Source organism: Thunnus maccoyii, chromosome 12 (genome assembly GCF_910596095.1).
Source record: "Thunnus maccoyii chromosome 12, fThuMac1.1, whole genome shotgun sequence".
Taxonomy (NCBI): domain Eukaryota; kingdom Metazoa; phylum Chordata; class Actinopteri; order Scombriformes; family Scombridae; genus Thunnus; species Thunnus maccoyii.
This window is the reverse complement of record NC_056544.1, coordinates 21,012,794-21,033,454: the sequence shown is the minus strand read 5'-3', so window position 1 is coordinate 21,033,454 and position 20,661 is coordinate 21,012,794. Positions and strand designations below refer to the sequence as shown.

Sequence of the window (20,661 nt, the reverse complement as noted above, 5' to 3'; positions counted from 1 at the left end):
CACTGTATTGGGACAAACATGAGTAATTTCCTCTGAGCCATATCATGCCAGATATTTTGTTACATGACTATTTTGGTACAAACATTTACCCGCCAGGTGGACAGCCTTCTGAGATTTGCTCGCCAAACGGAAAAAAATCTACCTGCATTTGGCGCTTGGCGGGTGTTCATTTCGGACCCTGCATGAGCCATTGTGAAAGTAAAGAGAACGGTCTTCAGAGACTTGTTTTTGAAACCTAGAGCTTGTGACATAGAGAAAGAAAGTGAGAGAGAGAAGGAGAGTCATGCTAGTTGATGGATTTGCATTACGGGAGCTATGTGTGTGTGTGTGTGTGTGTGTGTGTGTGGGAGAGACAGGCAAGCCCGAGGGGCCCGGACAGCAAAGCCAAGCTGCCCATGCAGAGACGAGCAGTAGAGGCTTCAAACAAGCTCCTGCATGTAATATGGATGAGACCAGAGCTCCCTGCAGAACAGTCAGAGGACCCAGGGCCTGTTTGGATTTAACTCTCTCTCTTTCCATGTGTCTGTGATAGATTTTACCCTGCAGGGTGTTTTGGCCAGGTGGAGCTTTCTCTTTGTAGCGCTGTGACTGTACGGGTCAACCATCTTACTTTCTCTCCGTCTCTCTCTCTTTCTCTCTCTCTCTCTCTCTCTCTCTCTTCCTCCATCCTTCCCTCCTTCTTTCTCCATCCTCTTCCCCCCTCTGGCCTCGTTGCAGACAGCGACAACCAACCAAGCACTGACATTTACTGCAGTATTTCACATTACAGCAGAAAAGCCTCCCGTGCTGAGGAAGAAGTAAACAAACCACCGATCGATATATGACCGTATATACCGGGGCTAGTAAACTCCGACTCTTACATTAAAACATTTTATTTAAACACTCAACGTATTTAACAGCGGAGCTCGTTCTTCTTCGGACTTCATCAGCTAATTATAATGATGTTATAAAGTACGTTTTGCTGCTGGATGGCTATGATAAGGAGGCTTCAGCTTTTATTTTCAAGCCTTTATATTTATGGATGCTGTGTAATTTTCTTGCAAAGACAGAGGGTCGGGCAGTGTCTCCATTTTGTGTTTTCTCTCTCTGTGTAGCGATAGCAGTGCATTGCTGGCTTGCTGACAGCCTCTCTCGGCTTTCAGTCTGCTTAGCAACGCTCGTCCTCTCTGCAGCTCTCTCACTCTCCTCTGTCTCCAAGCACTCCGAGTTGTTTCATCCCTTCGAATAGTAAGCCGTGTTCCTCCTATGTAGGGGGAAAAAAACCAAGGCAGCTGATTTGGTGTGTTTTTTGGTGGTGGGAGTTGTGCGTGTTTGTTCCTAATTGGGGGGGATTTGAACCAGTAACCTACCTCCGTAAAGCATCCCATGGCAGCCAGCTTCTCTGGAGACTTTCTCTTTCGTTTTTAGAGACGTTAAAGCACACACACACACACACACACACACACACGTTGGCCCAGATGAAGCTCATATGATGAGTACAGTCATCCACAGACAAGACAAGGGCCCACTGGCCTCATTCTCAGCCGATGTGTCCTCCTGGGAGCATGAAGTGTGTCTGCTCGTATCTGATCGCGTATGCTTGCAAGACAGTTTGCTTGCGGTAAACTACGTCATCGTCCTCCTACTTTGTCGTTTGATTGGATGTGTGTTTATTTTCGAATGCGTGTGTGTGTGTGTGTGTGTCTCTGTCTGTCTCGTGGCCTGGTTGAGTCACATAGGTGAGCCCCAACAGCTTTGGTAATTAACGCTCTGGGGGGCACAGGGGAAGGAAAGTGGAGCACACACACACACACACACACACACATACACCGAGCTGCTGAGCTGCACAGGCAGCTAGTATGCTCTCTCGCGCATGGATGATTTTTAAATGCCCTTCACTGACTCAAACACACCCTGATTTCCTGGTGCATATGTGTACATGTAGACAGAGCGAACATCGCGGTCGGTGTTTTGATAGAGGCCTCGTGTCTAAATGAATGACACAGGTAGGTTAAGAGTCTGAACCCTCATGCCCTCGTAACGCTCCTTTTGATCTCCGAGCGACGAGAAGCGACCGCTCTTCTTTCTTCCTGTGTCACAGCGAGCGGAAGGGTAGATATTATTTGGTTTCTCATAAAACTGCATGATTGTTGCTAAAACAATTATCTTCCTTTGCAATACGAGTTCAACGCGTGGTCACGACCGTTAATCACAGCGTTTGTCGTCGATGATTCAAAGAGTGACATAATTCAGTTGTACTTCTTGTCTCTGATACATTGTCTAGACTACAACACGCGTTTGAGTAATGTTTCATCATTGGTATCAGGGAACAACAAACAACAACATCTGGCATTGATTAATCTGGTTGTTATTCCTACTTATTGAGCAATTAATCATGTGGTTTATAAGAAGTTTCAATCAGAAGTTACCAGAATTAAAGAATGACTTTTTTTTTGATTGACTAAAACAAATAGTTTTTCAATTAACGCTGTTATGGCATTTGAGAATTTTAACCCAGCAAATATTTTGAAGGCATGTCGAAATGATAAACGACTTCAACGATTAATGATCAGAGTTGTCACGGCATAATTCTGCTAAACAGCTAATCGATCAGCACTAATCGTCCGTGTGATAATGATGGCAACTAGAAGCGTCATATTACTCATTCATGTAGACATAGTAGCGTTTTCAAATTAGGGTTAGAATTAGTCGACTGAGACATAATTATGGACAGAAATGTAAGGATTTTTGAGCTGAGACAATTAGTCAATTAATCAATCACAGGGCAACTGTTTGGATAATTTAGTGATTGTTTAATTCATTTATTTAGCAAAATAATGCGCTGGTTCCAACCTCTCAGATGTGGATTTTTTTCTAGTTGTCTTCTATGATATGACATTTAATATCTTTGGGTTGTGGACAAAACAAGACATCTGGAGAGCAACAATCAATCCAGGAAGTAATTGGCAGATTTAATTGATAATGAAAATAATAATAATCTTTAGTTGCAGCGCCAGCATATTTTCTTTCACAACTATAATGTATACTGTGTCATAGATACTTTGTGTGTATGTGATGTGGGGGTGGGGCTTACCTTAGCCTGTGTGGCCTGCCTAGTGTATTCCAGTCAGACAATTTGTCCATTCATGAGGTAACGTTATTACAACCCTCCCGGTGTACGGCTGCGAATATAGACTGGAAGCCGCCACCTGGGATTTGACTGTGAAACATGAGAAACGGAGGAGGGAGAGCGAGCGAGCGAGCGAGAGGGAGGGAGAGATGAATAGAAAAATTGATCGGGAGAGCTTAAGAGACTGCTTTTTATGTCAAGGATCATAGAGAAATAGCTGTTTCTGGTTTCCAAATTAAACTTCTGTCTGTGGTAAAGCTGCAGTAGGTGGACAGTTGATTGCGCGTTTATTAGCGAGGGGGGGAAATTCCTCCTGACTTTTATAGCTCAGTCTGAGACGCTACATTTTCTCCCATATAGACTCCCATGAAGTGTTCCTCCTCTGGGTCCCATCGGCTCTGGTTATCAAGACTGTGGTGTTACTTGTGTGGATTGTAAAATGGCTGACTGGAGCTTTAGCTATGGAGGGAGGCGTTCAACACGTTGACAGGGAAGGGAAAGGCTCTATGTGTGTGTGTGTGTTTGACGTGCGTGTAATGACTGTCTAGACAGAGTGCCCATGTGGCGCAAAAATGTGCCCGAGGCCCGAAGCCAAAGCTAGTCGGGAATGAACCTGTCCTTATCTGCCCGTGAGTGTGTGTGACTCTGGCATGACTAGTCTGGCTGATGCTTATCAGTGTGCTTGTCTGGCTCTGTTCTTTCTCTTTGTATTTGGAAAGAGGGAGGAACAGGTGTGTGTGTGTGTGTGTGTGTGTGTGTGTGTGTGTGTGTCTGGGGGAAGGCACAAACAAACAGTCACATGTTTTCTGTTTGTCTCCTCATCTGTCTTGGCTGTCTGCCGATTTTTTTTTTTTTTTTTTTCCTTTTTTTTTTTTTTTTTCCTCTCTGTCACCTGTTTATCTAACCGTCCACCTGTCAGACCGGTCCTCATCTGTGTCCTGTTGTGTTTTTACTACCGCTTATCTCTTTGTCCAAGGCTAAAGCGAAAGAAAATAAGTCGTAGTATAAGTCATTTTCTCCCGGGGCGCGTACAGTAAGACGAGACAAAAGATCAGTTTTGACTCTTCGCTTTGGAATTATCAAAGAATATTCAACTTATTGACTCATTGTCTCAACCATTACACAAAACTGAAAAGTTAGCTTTCACACAGTACTAAACAGAGTCGATGGTGAAACTAAATCCAGTCATCTCATTTCACGGTGCTGCTGAGTTAATGAGAACCTCTACCCAAAAAAAAAAAAAAAAAAAAAGTGTATTCCTTTAAATGCCCCACTTTGCTGCCTGGTTCCCTTGTGGGCTGTTATTGATTTGGCTGCTGAAACAAAGTGCAGCTCCCAGTCCATGGATAAATGGCTTATTGGATTAAGACCTCCATATAAAGGCCTCTAGTGTCTGTTAGTGTGTGTGTGTGGGGGGGGCCAGGTGGGACCACCAGAGCACTGGATCTAAGTACCTTTTTTCATTTATAAAGCACATACGAACCAGACTCCCCAAAAGACAGACAGATGAGAGGTTTACATGTCAGATCTTCACAGCGAGCAAAAAGGCAACGCCGCGTAGATCGACTGGTGGAGGAGATTTTTAAGGGGGGAAAAGTGACGTTAGAAGACTTTTTTAAAAAAAAGAGGGGACGAGAGACGGAAAATGAATTCTGCGACACACACTGTGGCTGCCAAGATGCCTCGATATCTTCGCTGTCGCATAGCTCGGTCAGGAAGTGTATATATCTACGTATCTGTAGCTGATCTTTGACACGGTTGACGACTGCAGCAGAACAGGATGTGGTCTAGAAACAGACAGGGCGTGACTGACTGTCTGTGTATGTGTGTGTTCCTCCTTTCCTCCCTCGCTGTCTGAGACAGAATGAAAGCACCCAAATAAAGGCTGTTTACTTCCTCCTGAGAGGAAAAGAGAGAATGAGCCGCATTACTTTCGTCCTACTCCGCTTTGCCCCGCCACTATCCCTCACCCTTTACCCCCTCCTCCCTGCTGAATGCCAGGCGCATGAATGGCTCAGAGAGGGGGGGGGGGGGAGGAGGAGGAGGTGGAGGAAGAAGAGGAAGAAGAGGGGAGGATGGGTGGCACACACAATTATGTTTTGTGATCCGCTCTGTTTCTGTCCCTTGAGCCAGATTGCGACGCCGACCGGGGGGGGGGGGTTTGTTTCGGCTTGCGTACACGACCGCCGATGCCAGGGCTTCAACAGATGTGAAGACAATTGGGCCCAAAGGTGGTTGTTTGTATGTCAGGGATTTTAAATTGAATTTAATAACACACACCCAAGTCTGCTGCTCTGGGATGAAAGGTCAGGCCAAGGCTTGCGCACTCTTTATTGTGCCCTAGATAAGATTTGCCATTAGGCTTGTTGAGACTGGTTGCGTTTGTGTGTGTTTTCTGTGTCGAGTGTGTGTGGGCAGGGTTTTATAGTTTTATTATTTCAGTAGCAGAAGAATCAACACATGCTACCTGCTAAAAAGGACTATTTTCTACTATCAATGTAATCGTTTTGTTTATAAAATGCCAGAAAATAGTGGAAAAAATACCCAAGGTGACATCATTAAATGTCTTGTTTTGTCCGTCCAACAGTCCAAATCCCCAAAAGACAGTTTACAAAGAGACAAAAACAGAGGAAAGCTTGAAATTACTCACATTTCAGAAACTGGCACAAGCAGATGTCTAGTAGTTTTGCTTTAAAAGTGACTGAAACAATTTATCGATAATCAGAATAGTTGCGGATTAATTTTCGACCAATCGTTTCAGCTCCGCTTGTATCTCCTTCACAAGAGCGACACGTTCAGCTTATGATTTAACGGTCGGGACGGTTTTAGTTCACAGATCAGCCTTCTAAACACGTTTCCTCCTAAAGTTTCAGTTTTAATAAAGCAAGTGCCGTAGAAAATGCATCCTTCTAGTGTGTACATGTGTAGTGGGGGGCTAGTATGTGTTTTATTATACATGTATGGAGACAGCGTGGGTATTTATAGCCCGAGAGTGACAGTGTGAGTGTGTGTGTGTGTGTGTGTTTGTACGCACTGAGACGGCAGTCATCTGGAGTGTCCACGTGACTGGAGCGGAGAGACGGAAGGGAGGAGGAGGAGGAGGAGGAGAGTTTGACCTCGGACTTGTTTGCACTCTGTGTGGCAGTGTGTCAGTGTGTGTGTGTGTGTGTGTGTTTCGGTGTCTCTGCCCGCCTTCAGCTACAGTACATACGTATTACACCGAGAGCAGACTGATCATAGAGAAAGAAATCTGATTCCTCTGGTCGTCCGTCGGGATGAGCAGAAGACTGGCAAGAGCTGAAAGAGACTCACTTATATCCTCTGCAGTCTTCTGCTGCAAAGAAATTGGGTGGTTGTCAACTTTTTTTTTATAAAGTTGAAAGCCCTTCACCCCAATCAGAAATCAGCTCTTCATGAATGATACGGTGGTGCCTGCGCTAGCACAGCCAATTATGAAATCCAGTGCTCAGAGCAGAATTTCATTTCTTGCTTAAAAATTGAAAAAAAAAAAAAAAGAAGCCTAATTTAATTGCAAAGTAAATGCACAGGCTTAAATTTACACTTTTTTTTTTTAGATTACTGTTCACACAAGCTTATATAAGAGTGTGAGCTCTCCGTTTCGAATGCCCCTCGGCTGTAAAAATTTCCAGCTAAAAAGAGAAAAGAAGCAACAAGTATTTCTGGTGTAAATTGGATGTTAGTGCTTTGCATTAGGAAAGCACAGATGGAGCTCACAGTAGCAAAAAAAAAAAAAAAAAAAATCCACGGCTGCCGAGTGAAGTGCATTCACTCTCCACCTGCATTCGCCAGACTGTGTATGGTAATGTACGGTCATGGATGTCTGTGTAGTAGAGGGGCGCTTGTTATTGTTGGATTTAACAGCACTCAGGCTACACAGACAGAAAAAAAAAAAAAAAAAAAAAAACTTTCTGCTCCATTAATGCTTCTACTGTAGAAAGTCATGTGTGCTAATGGTCTGGGGACTATACTGAGGCTCTGGAAATGGGTCATTGTAAAAGTTCACATGGCTGTGTGTGTCTAGAGCAGTAAGTTTCATCTAGCTGTATAGTAGTCGGGTGTGTGTGTGTGTGTGTGTGTGTAGCTGCAGCGGCAGGCAGACTGCTGGTGATTAGGAACAACAGGGCAGAGTTCAGCTGAGCGAGTGTGTGGAATGCTAATCCACATTGTCATAAGGCGAGCTTCAGCCTGACAAAGGGCTGGAGACATAGGGGGCTAGGGACTGTTTGTGTGTGTCCACGTATGTGTGTGTGTGTGTCGCAGAAGCAACCCAGATAGGAGAGGTGCTTCATTACTAGAGATTAGGACAGAGTAGCAGCATGGTGTGTGTGTGTGTGTGTTAATAAAGCAGGGTGAGGGGGTTGGAGGGGGGGGGGCGGGCAAGAGAAAGAGAGAGAGAGAGAGAGATGGGCAACAGGGGGAAGAGGAGAACAGTTGTTTTGAAATGTGCAAACGCTTGCACCCGCACACATTCATCATTAAGGAATAGAGAGTGTAGAGCAGCAGGAATAATGAGCAGGGGCGTGTGTGTGTGTTTGTGTGTGTGTGTGTGTGTGTGTGTGTGTGTGTGTGTGAGTGGGTGGTGGGCGTTAGGCTGTCAACTGTCAGGTGAGCAGGAATTACAGGGAGAGACACAGGCAACCATTAGTGGAACACACACATACACATGTGTTTTCTCTATGTGAACACCCTGGCGCACACACACACACACACACAGACATACATACATATATATATGTCATGTGCAAACAGTATTTTTTCACTTTTTCTCATTGAGTTTTTTACACAAACACACATAAACCGACACAATCTCACAATTTCTCTCACGCACTAAACACATACTTGTGAGGACCTTTATTGATATAACCTTATTCTAATCTGAACCTTAAATCCACATCTTAACCTTCAAACAGTCCGATGAAGTGTTGGGAACTCATAGTGCGGAAATGTCCTCACAAAGAGAGAAAAACACACACACACACGCACACACACTCACTCACACACACACACACAGACCTACCTTTTTAATGAGCTGTCAGCTGTCTCATCAGCAGAGCATCTGCTGTCATGGGGGTCAAGCAGATGAAAGACCTCTGGATGACCTCATGTTAATGTCAGTTTGGCCTCATGGTCTCTCTCTCTATGTATTTGTCTCTCTCTCTCACTCACACACACACACACACACACACACATATATATGCAGGGGGAGTGACAGATTTGAGATTAAGGGAATTTAGTGTCGAATGCCTCCAACACACTCACACAAACACACACACACACACACACACACACACACACGGACAACCTTGATATTGGAGGGAATCCAGCTCGCCTCCACACCACTGCAGTGGGTTCATTGTTGTTTCTGTCAATTCTCCTCCCCCCCCCCCCCCCCCCCCCTACACTCCGTCCTCCTCTATAACTGCCCTGTCCCATCATCCAACTCTCTCTCTCTCTCTACTTCACTCTCCCTCCCTCCCCTCAGTGCTGCAGTGCTGCCTTCTAGAGTAAGAAAAAAAAAAAAAGAGAAAAAAAAAACACCAACCACAAGCGACTCGTAAACGGACGAGCCTTCTTTTCAGCACACAAATACGCACACACACACACACACACACACACACACACCTGTCTACGCGTATGGCTCCAGTCTTTTACATTTGCATGCACGCGCTCATTCATCCATGCCTTTGTAAACAAGGGACTATCCCCTACATGCAGCTCACACGGATGCACACACAAATGAGGACAAGTAGTAGTTGTTTTTCTGTGTCATAACAGAAGAGATAAATATGCGTAGAGGCAGACAGTACGACGTCCACTACAGAGATATGTGTAATTATGTAAATATTTTGAGGATGTGTGGTTTTTATAGAGCGATATTGATCATCTCACACTTGGCAAGAAAGCAAAGAAGTGTAAAAAAAAAAAAATCAAAAATTCACAACAGTAATTTTGACTAAAGCTGCTGCTGGACTGGTGGTTAACGTGAATGTCAGGTGGTTAACACCTGGCTGTCACACTAATCTGGCCGTATTGCTCTGAGCTTGTTTAGCCCCAGTAATGACGGCGACTCTTAGCCGATACGACGTAGAAGGAAATCCTTTAGTCCAGCTGATGAAAGGCTGTCTGTTTGTGTTTCACTGTGTCCGACCGTGTGTGCACGCATTCTGGGGATAAATGTTTATAGATGGCTTTAAAAGGCTAGTAAGTCAATTATTGATGCTTGCTTCAACCTCTGTCTCTCTCTTTCTTCCTTCCATGTACTTTTCTCCTCATTGAATTCTCTTTCTTCCTCCGTCCTCTTTTTTTTTCTTCTTCTTCTTCGTTCTTGCGTCCCCCCCTCTCTCCCCTCTACTCTGCACCTCCCCTCTCTCACTCGCTCTCCGTCTGTAGATATGGGCTACCTAGCGGTTCTCACAGCTATGCTGCAAAAAAGTCTTGTTCCTCTGGAGCCTTTTCTACCTGTCAGTTTGGTTGAAAGTGTGTAAGTGTGTGTGTGTTTGTGCATGTGTGTGTGTGTGTGTGTGTGTGAACTGCAGGCAGCCGGAGTGTAGCGTCAGGCCTGTCTGCCGCAGATAAGCATCAACTCCATCAGCTTGTGGCCTCTCGCTGAGCGTGTCCTGGATTTGCTCAAAAAAAAAACAAAAAAAAAAACACACACACACACACACAGACACACAAACTACAGGCAGCGCCAGCAGTATTTACTGAACACACAAGGCTCGGAGGGTTTGAAGCTGACACAATAAATCATAAACATACACACAAACACACGTATACGTCTTCGCATCGAGCGAGAGGCTGATTCCAGCCGTGTTGTACAGTATACCGATGAATCACACACACAGAAGAACATAATGACGGGCCCATGTTGTAGCCGTGTTGACTGTCTGCTCGGCGTTTTCTTGTGTTTTATTCATACGCCTTCCTCAGCGGGGCTCATTCAGTCTCTCCTCTTAGTTGATCCGTTTCCCTGCCGCCTTCGTTTTCTCCGACACTGTATCACGGGCCGGCTCAGGCCATAGCTCGTCGTACTGTTCACTTTTAATGCCATTTGTCTCCATTTTCTATCTCTTGGATGTCATTTGTCTCTATTTCCTATAGTTTAAATGCCATTTGTCTCTATCTTTCCCCCTCTGTGACCACGGTGCCGGTTGTAATTTTTTTCTCTTCACTTTCTTCCTCTCTTTCCCACGCTCCCAGACAGGGTTCTTGCATCATCTTAATTGTCCCGAATATTCTAACAAATCTTTTCCACATAACTCTATATCTGGGTCCTCACGGTCTGTTAAACCTCAAGTCTTACTTTCTCTGGTTTCCTGTTTACCCTCGGTGTCTGTTTTAACCGTCGTCTCTTGTCTGTTGGTGTGTTTCAGAAGGTAGTGGAGGAGGAGGAGAGCCAGGTGAGGAAATCTTCGGCAGATCTCTGCTCCCCCAGCGGCAAGTTGGAAGATGCAGACCCAGCGAGAAAGGTCAGTTGTCTGTTCCCTCGAACCCTCCCCGTATCCTATCCGGCCGTCTCTCCGTCGCCTCCTACCGCCCCCTTCCCCCTCCTCTACACGCAGGTCACCTCTCAGGGTCACCACCCCCACCCCCGCTGACAGACACACCCCCTGTTCACCCATTCATAGCGGCACGCTTCTCCTCTCCTCTCTGACCTGTCATGAAACACACACACACACACACACACACACTAATACAGCTGCTGAAAGTCTCTTCACCTCCCCCTACAGCTGCACACACACACACACACACACCCCCAACCTCACATGCGCACACACAAGGAAGGAGCTCTTTATCATGATTATCTTTTTTTCTCCATCTCATGCACACACACACACACACACACACACACATACATGCACACACACTTTCTCAGCTGATGCCTGATGGATGATCCCTCATCCACATGTATGCATGCATATATTAGCTTTATTAGATTATGACTCCGAGAGCGCCATGTGCAGTACAGCACATTCCCTTCCCCTCCTGCTGTTGCTCTCCATGTGTGCATGTATATATGTGTGTGTGTGTGCATGTGTGTGTGTGTGTGTGTGTGTGTGCGTGGGCATGCATCTGATTTCCATTGTCATAATTCACCTATTCAACTACAAGATTGTATTCAAAGATCAATACACGTGGATGGAAGAGCTGTCATTCTGAGCCTTTGTATGTGTAAAACAATACAGATACAATACAATACAGAACACAAAAAGACAATATGTTGCTGTGCTGTGTGATATTTATGTGTGTGTGTGTTTTTTTTTATTTCCCACAGGGTAAAACTTCACCTACTCTGGTGTTTAACCGACTTTTCTCGGACATCAAGGAGGAGCCAGGACACCCCACCCTGGTCCACCCCAGGTACTACACCATATTAACCTTTTAACAACACAAATACGCCAGTTTAGGGTCACGACTAATGATTATTTTCAATTTCAGTTGAAAGGATTTTTAAATTAAATGCTGAAATATCTTTAAAATAGTGAAAAACGGCACGTTGATGTCATCGAAGGTCACAGAAAACAGAGAAAAGAAACATCACCTTTTAGAGACTGGAGGCAGAAGCTATTGAGCTTTTTTTCTTATTAAATGACTAATTGACAATAAAAATGTTTATAACTAATCAATTAACTAAGAGTTTCATCTCTACACTACTTTGATTTGTAGATTTTTATTTTGATTTGATTTGATTATTTTGATTTGATGTAGGAAAAGTATAAATTTGACTATTTATTACAGGAACAAGATTATTGAACAGACTGGTTAGTTAAAGTTTGTTGTTTTAAGTTGTTTAAGTAGTGTTGTTGTCCTACACATGTAAATGCTTAAACAAAGCGTCCCGTCAATACCTGAAGCGCTGCCAGTTGGATTGCTGCTTCCTGTGCAGCTGTCACGGTGCCAGATAGGCGTGTTCGTGGGGGTTTTTTTTTGCTCTTCTGCTAAGTGCCAAGTAATGTTAAGTTTCATTTTGACCACAGTTTCTCTTTAAGTGGATAAAATCCCCATCCCTAAATCGTCAGTCCTCTCCTCGTCTTCTATCCTTCATCACACGTGCCACTCCTCCTCCGCCTCCCCCCTCCCTCCTTCTGTTCTCTTCTTCTCAAAGCCCTCGTTTCCTCTCTTTTGGTTCGCCGTTACTCCCTCCATCCCTCCCCCTGAGCCACACCAGTCTGTGTTTGGATATGGCGCTCTGATAGCTCACACGGTAATCTGGCCCAGATTAAAGGCTAGAATTAGATGGTTTATGGCGCCATCACTGCATGTGACTGACTCGACACACTGACTGAGCGGAGGCACGCAGACGTTAGGCCAGACGAATTGGCAGGATTAGAGCTCCGGTCACCTACCAGCGTCACATGACTTGTTATACTCTCAAACCAGTCAGGACTTGCACAGACCAGTTTGTGGCATGTCTGTTGCATCGCAGCGTCAGTAATAATGAATCGTGCAGCACGATAGACATCCGCAGCACTTAACGTCGTATTTGGGTTACTACCAACATCCATTAGCGGTACACTCGTCAAATATATGCTAGGCTTACATTATTCAATCACATGTGAGGCTGTTTTCATGTGAAGGAGTTTCAGATTCCCGTTCGGGCGAGCGAACGCTGCTTCATTCCTATCCAGAGGAGAGGAAGCCAGGCGCGGTCGGTAGTGCTGTAGTTGTGCAGTCAGAGCCCCACTGAGCTGTCATGCTTAACCTAGTTCACAGCTCCATCCCGAGCTCTGTCTGGAGGGGACTGCTGGTGGGGGAGGGGTTCAAAGCTTCCTCTTCTCTCTCCTCTTCTCTCCTCTTCTCTCCTCTCTTCCCCTTCTCTTTTTTTCCATCTCTATCTCTCCGTCTCTTTCTATTTCTCTCTCCTCCCTTCCCACTAGTGCAGCCAGGAATAGACAGATAATGTTGGCTCAGTGGCTTCAGTGCATCTCCAGGCACTATCTCTCTCTCAGTTGGACCCACTACCTGGACATTCGTGATAAGCCGAAGGTCTGTTTAGGCTGAGATCCTGTGAACACACGATAAGACATATCCATATTCCGCACTGTGTTTTCGCTCCCGTCCTCCGATGCTGCTAGGCTAAAACAGTCGCCGAATGGCTGTTGTTCTATTGCTCTGATTCATCTAAGTCGTGTCGTTTTGGAAGTACAAGGGCCATTCAGTATGAGTTATTGCAGGCGTATATATGTTGCTTTACGCATATCAGCATTGCAAAGTCCATACCTTGTAACATTTTATGATCTTTACTGCAAAGACAGAAGTATGTGAAAGGTGACATTGACACCATTGTGACTTGAATAACAAAAACAAAGACAAAAACAGATTTAATAATAAATTTAGCTTCATACCAACCTTAGTTTTGTGTGATAAAACAAAATTAGGAATCAGGATAAATTAAAATTCAGTATTTTTGTGTCAGGGTTGACAATAGTAAGTGTTTAAATGTTGTTTTTCTTTATCTCTTTTTTTTCCTCTCCCAGTTACTACCTGTACACATACGATAAGATGGTGGCTCCCAACGTGTCACTGCGGAGGGAGGCGGAGATGAGCCCCGAGATGTTCGGAGCGCTCCTCAAACACCACTACAGCCGCAGAGTGCTGGGCCACGACGAGCCACCCATGGGTCAGTAATGACACACATACACACACACACACATGCATAAACACACAAAGAGTTGACCAAACAGGTAGAAATCCTTTCAGTTAGGATGTTACATACTTCAATAGAAAAATACATTGAATGATACCATTTCTTACTTGACCTTGTTGTGAAAGTGAATGCAACAGCCTACACAGTTTTGTTCATGTAAGTAAAAAAAAAAAAAAAAAAAGAAGAAGAAGAAGAGCAGAGCTGGAATGTAATGTGTGAATAGGTGAGAAGTCGCCACCAGTTTATCTATTAAATGGTTACATACATTCAGTCCAGCTACATTATCCAACACTATAGCCCTGTAATGAAAATGACAAAAGGCAGGGAATTTAACATGAGTTAATTCAAGAGCTGGAAAATAATACAAATAGAGTAAATCCAGTTGTACACAACAGTGACTCTATTGTGTGTTTTAAAAATGTCCTGAGAATTACATTTTTGAATAATATTCATTCAGTTTCTGTTTGAAACTTGATTTTTTTTATTTGAAAATGTGTGTGAAGTTCAGTTTTAACCTTGAAGAAAGCAGCTTAACAAAAATATCTTACCCCAAGGTCTGCTTACTTGCTTTTTTTAAGGGTTGAAAGCTCTGGAAAAAGGACCTTGAGTAAAGATTTTTTTTGTCAATTATTTAATTCACTCTGCTCTGAACTCTGCATTGGAACCAATTTCAGTACCCATTAAGAACCAGAGGAGGATAATATTGATAACACTTGATTATTAATATATGGATTTGTGTGTACTGCATGTACAAGCGACGCACAACCACGGCTGACACACGCCTACTATAAATACATGACACACATACAGCAATCATCAGCAGTTTACACACGTACAACATAAGCAGAAGAGACATTCACATCATGTTCATGTAGCTCACTGGAAGAGCAGACACGTGCTTACTGTAAACATACAACCTATAGTAAACCACCATCACACACACACACACACGGGTTTACTTAAGTCACTTTTGGGGTGTTTACTTACATTCATTTCCTGTAGACTTACTCTAACCCTAACCATAACCGCTACTTGCTCAAACCTAAACCTTAACCATAACCACTGACCCAAAACTCATTCATTTTACCAATTGGCGACGTGGCTTTTGTCCCTATTTGCACAAGCCGTCCCCAGTCAACTGGTAAGTCTGGTGTGTGTCCCTGAAAGTGACTTAAGTCCCCCCCAACACACACACACACACACACACAGGCTTACTTACGTCACTTTTGGGGTATTTACAGTGACTTAAGCCATACATACACACACACACATACATGCACACACTTAACATTGCAGCCTGCAGCGATGCACATAATCATGCATTGACCTTCACATAAAGACTCTGGGGGTGCCTCACTATTGATGAACAAGAGGGGTGGAAATGGCAGTGACCTCCTCTCTGCACTTGGTGTGTGTGTGTTTTTATGTGCACATTAAAGTGTGTATATTAAGCCTGCATTAATACTATGTGTGTGTATATATATGTATATATATATATATATATATATATATATATATATATATATGAGAGAGAGAGAGGGAGAGGGTGAATCACAGAAATGGTTACTGACTGCCGTTACGCCACGTCTGACTGCCAGGCTGTCTCTCTCTCATATCTCTCAGGCATTTTGCTCTCCTTTTCTTTTCTCCAACCAATCTGTCTTCGCTTCTCTCCATCCTCCCTCTCTCTTTTCCTGGCCGCTATCTCCACATCCTCTCTCAGCGCGTCCTCCGTCTGCTCTTGCACTCTTCCATCCATCCATCCATCCATCCATCCATCCATCCATCCATCCTTGTCTCTTTCTTCTCTGGCTCCCTTCATCTCTGCCTCCCTCACAGTCTGCTGTCACTTTCCCCCCCCCACTCCTCCTCCTCCTCCTCCTCCTCCTCCTCCTCCTCCTTCTCTTCTCTTTCCCTCCTCACTCAATGCTTTTCTCTCCGTCTCCCAGTCTGTCTGTGCGCCTTTCACTCTCTCTGTTGTGGCCCTCTCTCCCCCCTGTTTATTTCCTTTTGATCCACCACCAAATGACTCACTCCTGTTATTTGTGTATTTCTAGTACCGTGTGTGTGTGTGTGTGTGTGTGTGTGTGCTGCGCAGAGCATATATGTGTGTTAGTGTCTCTCCTGCGCCAGACATGCTGTGTACAGAGCATGCTGTTTCCTGTCACACACATACTGTATGAATACATTAGGCCAGTAAACAACCCAGTGTTCTCAAGCTCTCTCTGTCACTCTCTTTCGCTATTTCACTCTCTTGCTCTGTCATTGAACTCATAGCTTCAAAAACTCTCGTCATAACTAGCGATTGCCTACGCATGCCCCACTGCAGCATCTGTGTACATGTGTATTCGTGTGTGTGATGCTGCCTGTTTGATGTGTTCCCCGTGATGGGCACCTTAAAGGCCGCGTTGAGGGAACCAGCCAGAGTTTGAACAGAGGAGGTACCCACGCAGATCAGCGCAGCACCCACACAAGGCCCTTTATCCCTCTCTATTCTCTCTTTCTCCGTCTGAGGGCACACACACAGAATTTGTGGGCAAGTGTTTGGTTCCGCGGCTGTTGCCATGCCGCGCTTGCGCTCGCTCTTGCGCGCGTGTGCTCACGCTGAAAAAGAGGTGTGAGCTTTTATAAGGTTGTTCGAGGGTGTCACTAAGCGTAGGCGGGAGTGTGCACCAGCTTGGCTCGCACTTCCTGTCTTTCATCCACCTCCTCTCCTGTCCTCTCTCTCTCTCTCCTTTTTTTTTTTTTTTTTTTTTAACTTCTTCCCTCATCCTCCTCTTCTTCCCTCCTCAGATCTTCACGCGTCGTCTCCCGTTGCTGCTGGCGCCGAGGAGGCCAAATCCCAACGTGCCGCGACTGCCTCGGCCACCGAGCGGGAATGCCAAACCCAGGCAGTTTCCATGGAGACAAGCAGCCCGAGCTGCAAGAAAGCCACCCACACCCCCGCCCACACCCCTCCTCCTCCTCCTCCTCCTCCTCCTCCTGCTCCTCATGCGTCGTTGTTGTCGCCGGTAACGGAAGTAGCGGCTAAGGACACGGGCTGTGCCACGAGCGGTGCTGCAGTGGTGGTGGGGGGGCTGGAGGACGACAAGGACAGGATTGTTGTGGAGATCATGCAGATGTACAGCAGGCAGCAGGAGAAGCTCAACTCCACCCTGCACAAGCAGCTGCAGCTGGAAATGGTGAGTCGGCGGTTGGAAAGAACAAAGACCAAGATAAATGAGCCCACGATAAACTAGACCATAACTGTCCTCGCTTATTAAAAGTGTCCTTGATGTGGACGTGGAGGTGATGTTCACCTTCCAGCGACCCTTCCATCTCTCCCTTCTGCCGCCTGAAACATTTTGGTATCAGATGGTTCTGCCATTTTTCAAACAAGTCAGCACGCCAGTTCATATAAATCACAGTTTTTTATATTATTAAAACACAGGGCTGACTTACATTATAGTGACATCAGTTCTGAATTGTTACTGTATTTGGAGAGAATTACATGTATATTCCAAAATTGGATCAAAATGAGAAACCATTGCCTGACAAATTGTCTGACAGAATAAAATGTGAGCAAATTGTGCTTTTTCTGTAAACACTACATAACTTAGATGTAAATACAATGAGCTTTCTTTCCTTTTTTTGCCCTTGACTACATCCCTAATCCCCCGGCTAAAGTGGAAGGTTACATGCAGAGTTTTTGATTCACTTAATGATCTCTACCTGAATTTGGGCACAGGGCATAAACAGTAGAAGGCTTCATTTAAGCTCCTTGTGGAGGGGGCCGAAACGCAAAGATTTTTCCTTACAGGGATCAGTGAAAGTATCATATTATTATTGTTATTTCCCTTGACTTAGTCTTTATGTCTCCAGGAGCTGGAGGCGTTGCGCGGGGGCGAGGCGGCCAGGCTACGGGAGCTGAGCGCCGAGCAGCGAGAGCTTCGCTGTGAGCTGGAGGCGGTGCACAGCGAACAGGCACGGCAGCTCAGCCAGGCCCGCCAGGAACAGCTGGAGCTGGAGACCCGTCTGGAGCAGCTCCGACAGCAGGCCTGCGCCTGCGAGCCAGGGGCACAACGCCAGCAAGAGGCCCACTACGCTGCACAGGTACGAGCTTAGACCGTCACACAAGCATGCATAGGACTGAAATTGGCATCGGAAAACATTCTGAGTGAATCACACTGACATACAGTAAGCACATTGGCTTGAATCACTTAGCATATGCCAGTTTTATCTCCAAGATGGTGCCACGTTCCAGCAGGGATCAAACTCAAACCCGGGAAACATCAGTGCAGCACTTTACATATGAATGCTTCCTTGTATAAACCAAGCATTTATAATCAATTAATTTACTTTGTTTTCAATTTATGGCCATAAATGTACAATTTTTCTACACGGTTAGACTTACAATATAATATAAACTTTACTCTGAGTGTATTTGATCCTCAGTAAATTCTCTGAATCGCAGGTCAGCACTCACTAAATAGCTTTGACCAGTGGATGCTCAGTAAATGGAAAATATTTTGAGCTCACTCTTTTAAATATGCCCATATTGTGGCAAAGAATTCAGGTTACACACTCTGAGATCACATCACCCACACATTCCCTCAAAGGGTAGTAGACAGTATTTTCTCTTGAACCTTGAGACTGAAGAGGTGGTCAGAATCTCCTCCGTTTCTGTGATTTTTTAGAGTTTCCCGACTAAATTAGTGTGTGTATGTGTTTGTGTCCTATGTAATTCACTATGCTGTTGAGGAGTGTGATAGCACACACACATGCACACACACACACACACACTCTCAGGGCTGTTGTTTGGGTTTCCACTAGACTTAATCTTGAGATAGGTTCTGTTATGTTGGCCCGAGCTCAGGGCTGCAGAGTCCCCCCCCCTCCCTCCTCCTGTCTGTTATTGAAGCACCCGCTCCTCTTGCCCTGCACCCCCTTGGCATCAAACTCAGGCTGTCTGCCAGTTAAGAAAGGGGGGGGGGGGGTGGTTATGAGACTAATGCCAGTCTCACAGTAGACTACACACGTTTCCAACGTCAGTAAAATCATGACACTTTGCTGAGCTCTCGTGTCATGAAATAAAGTATTAGAATCAGTCACAAGTGTCTTTAGACAGTTTTTCTTTTCTTGATCAGAACTAGAAAGGTTCACGACGATCAGTAACATCATTTAGAAATCTGTCAGCTGTGAATAACTTGACTGACACCGGCGTATCAGTTGTGACAGTAGGCCGTCACAAAATAAAGTGAACTCTGTGTCAAATTGTCTAAATGTGACCACTGAAATCTGAAAGAGCAAGAAACAGTGAGGGTCAGGGTGTCTCCAATCAGGTTCTGTCACACATTTTGACAGTCACAGAATACAGTGCAACAGCAGTAGATAACCTATCTGCTATACTTTACACGGTATGTTATGTAAACCTGCTAGCTCACTCTATCTCTCTGTTTTTGTGTGTTGTGCAGCACCTTGTTTTTTTTAATTTAATGGAAACGGAGGGCTGAGATTGAGAAAATTCTCAGAAAATCTTATTGGAGTCTGGTATTGTGTGAAGATCATCCAGAACTAAACACCACAATGTGTGACAGATATTTGTTAAATGTGAGAATGTGTCAGACTAAATATCTGCTTAAGTGCTGTAGACATAAGTTGACCTCATGTCTCTCTCTCTCTCTCCGCGTCTCCTCCCAGTTGTCGGAGCTGCGTCAGAGGCTGGAGCGGGCGGAGGCGGACCGGCAGGAGCTGCAGGAGGAGCTGCGCAGAGAGCGGGAGGCGCGGGAGAAGCTGGAGCGCACAATTACCCAGCTCAAGCAGCAGATGGCCCAGTCTGGAACGGTGGGAAGCAGCCCCTCTCCTCCACTTACCCCTTCCACCGGACCCCCAAACGCCCACTCCCCGCCCTCCTCCTCCCCTTCCTCCATCTCAGAGGCCCCAGCGGCTGGCCACAAGTAACTGCCGGCCCCTCTAGGCGCCTCCCTCCCTCCCTTCATTCCTCTCCTCATCACCCGCCAACTCTACAGACACAAACAAATCAGCCTGAAGCAGAAAGGAGCGTCACGTCTCCTCAGGCTGCTTTTTAAGTTGTGCATCTCGCCCTGATCCCTTTTATTTCAGTGTAGGACTGACTTTTTTTGTAATTTAACATGACTTAAAAGACAAGTTTTATGTTGTGTTTTTTTTTTTTTTTATTATTATTATTCTTTCTTTTGCTCCCCTCTCCTCTCTTTAAACAGTATTTAAAGATTTTTTGGGCATGTATGTTTGATTTAATTTATAGTTTTTACTGAACAAAACAGCTGCTTTACAGACAGGAGTTTGGTCAAGTTAGAGACCAATTCAACCCATCACTATTTTATTCGTCACCCTCCTTTTCCACCACTTCTTTGCTCTTTCTGGATTGTGGAGCTATAATGACCTGGAGATCACGGACTTCAGTTTAGACTCACGGACTCGTCTCAGCTGCACACGGACGTCACTTTCACGCTACTACCTGGCACAGCAACCCGGCGCCCCACGGACACATAAGTGGCGGCCGGTTTGCGTGCCTCTTCTCTGTCCTTCTGTACGTTCATCCCAAACGCTCAAGTACCAGCGACTGCAGGAAACTGCATGGACATTTTAACACAGTTTCCTTTTTTTTTTTTTTTTTTTTGCTCCTTATAAAATACAGAGAAAGAAAAGTGTAACATGTTATAAAAACATCAAATCTATATGGAGGAGAAAGACCTTTACTGTACAAAAAAAAGACATTCTGAAGATGTCGTAAAACCTCATGAAAATATGCCAATAGTGATGCTGAACTTGAAATGAGTGTTTTGAGTGTGACAATGCCCCCCCCCCCCCCCTTCCCAAGGTAGCTAGCTAGTCATCTGGCCTGGACTCCAGCTGCTCCTAG

The 20,661-nt window shown here is 45.0% G+C and overlaps 1 protein-coding gene across 2 annotated transcripts in view; it reads left to right on the top strand.

Moving 5' to 3' along the window:
* Positions 1–19,932, top strand: part of skila (SKI-like proto-oncogene a) — a 32,264-nt gene extending 12,332 nt beyond the window's left edge. For both annotated transcript variants that reach the window (XM_042429990.1, XM_042429989.1), the window contains exons 3-8: positions 10,504–10,599; positions 11,406–11,491; positions 13,609–13,751; positions 16,572–16,960; positions 17,640–17,870; positions 19,458–19,932. In XM_042429990.1, the coding sequence (XP_042285924.1) occupies positions 10,504–10,599; positions 11,406–11,491; positions 13,609–13,751; positions 16,572–16,960; positions 17,640–17,870; positions 19,458–19,718 (1,206 nt within the window). In that variant the 3' untranslated portion in view covers positions 19,719–19,932. The remainder of the gene's footprint in view (positions 1–10,503; positions 10,600–11,405; positions 11,492–13,608; positions 13,752–16,571; positions 16,961–17,639; positions 17,871–19,457) is intronic.
* Positions 19,933–20,661: the final 729 nt, after the last annotated feature.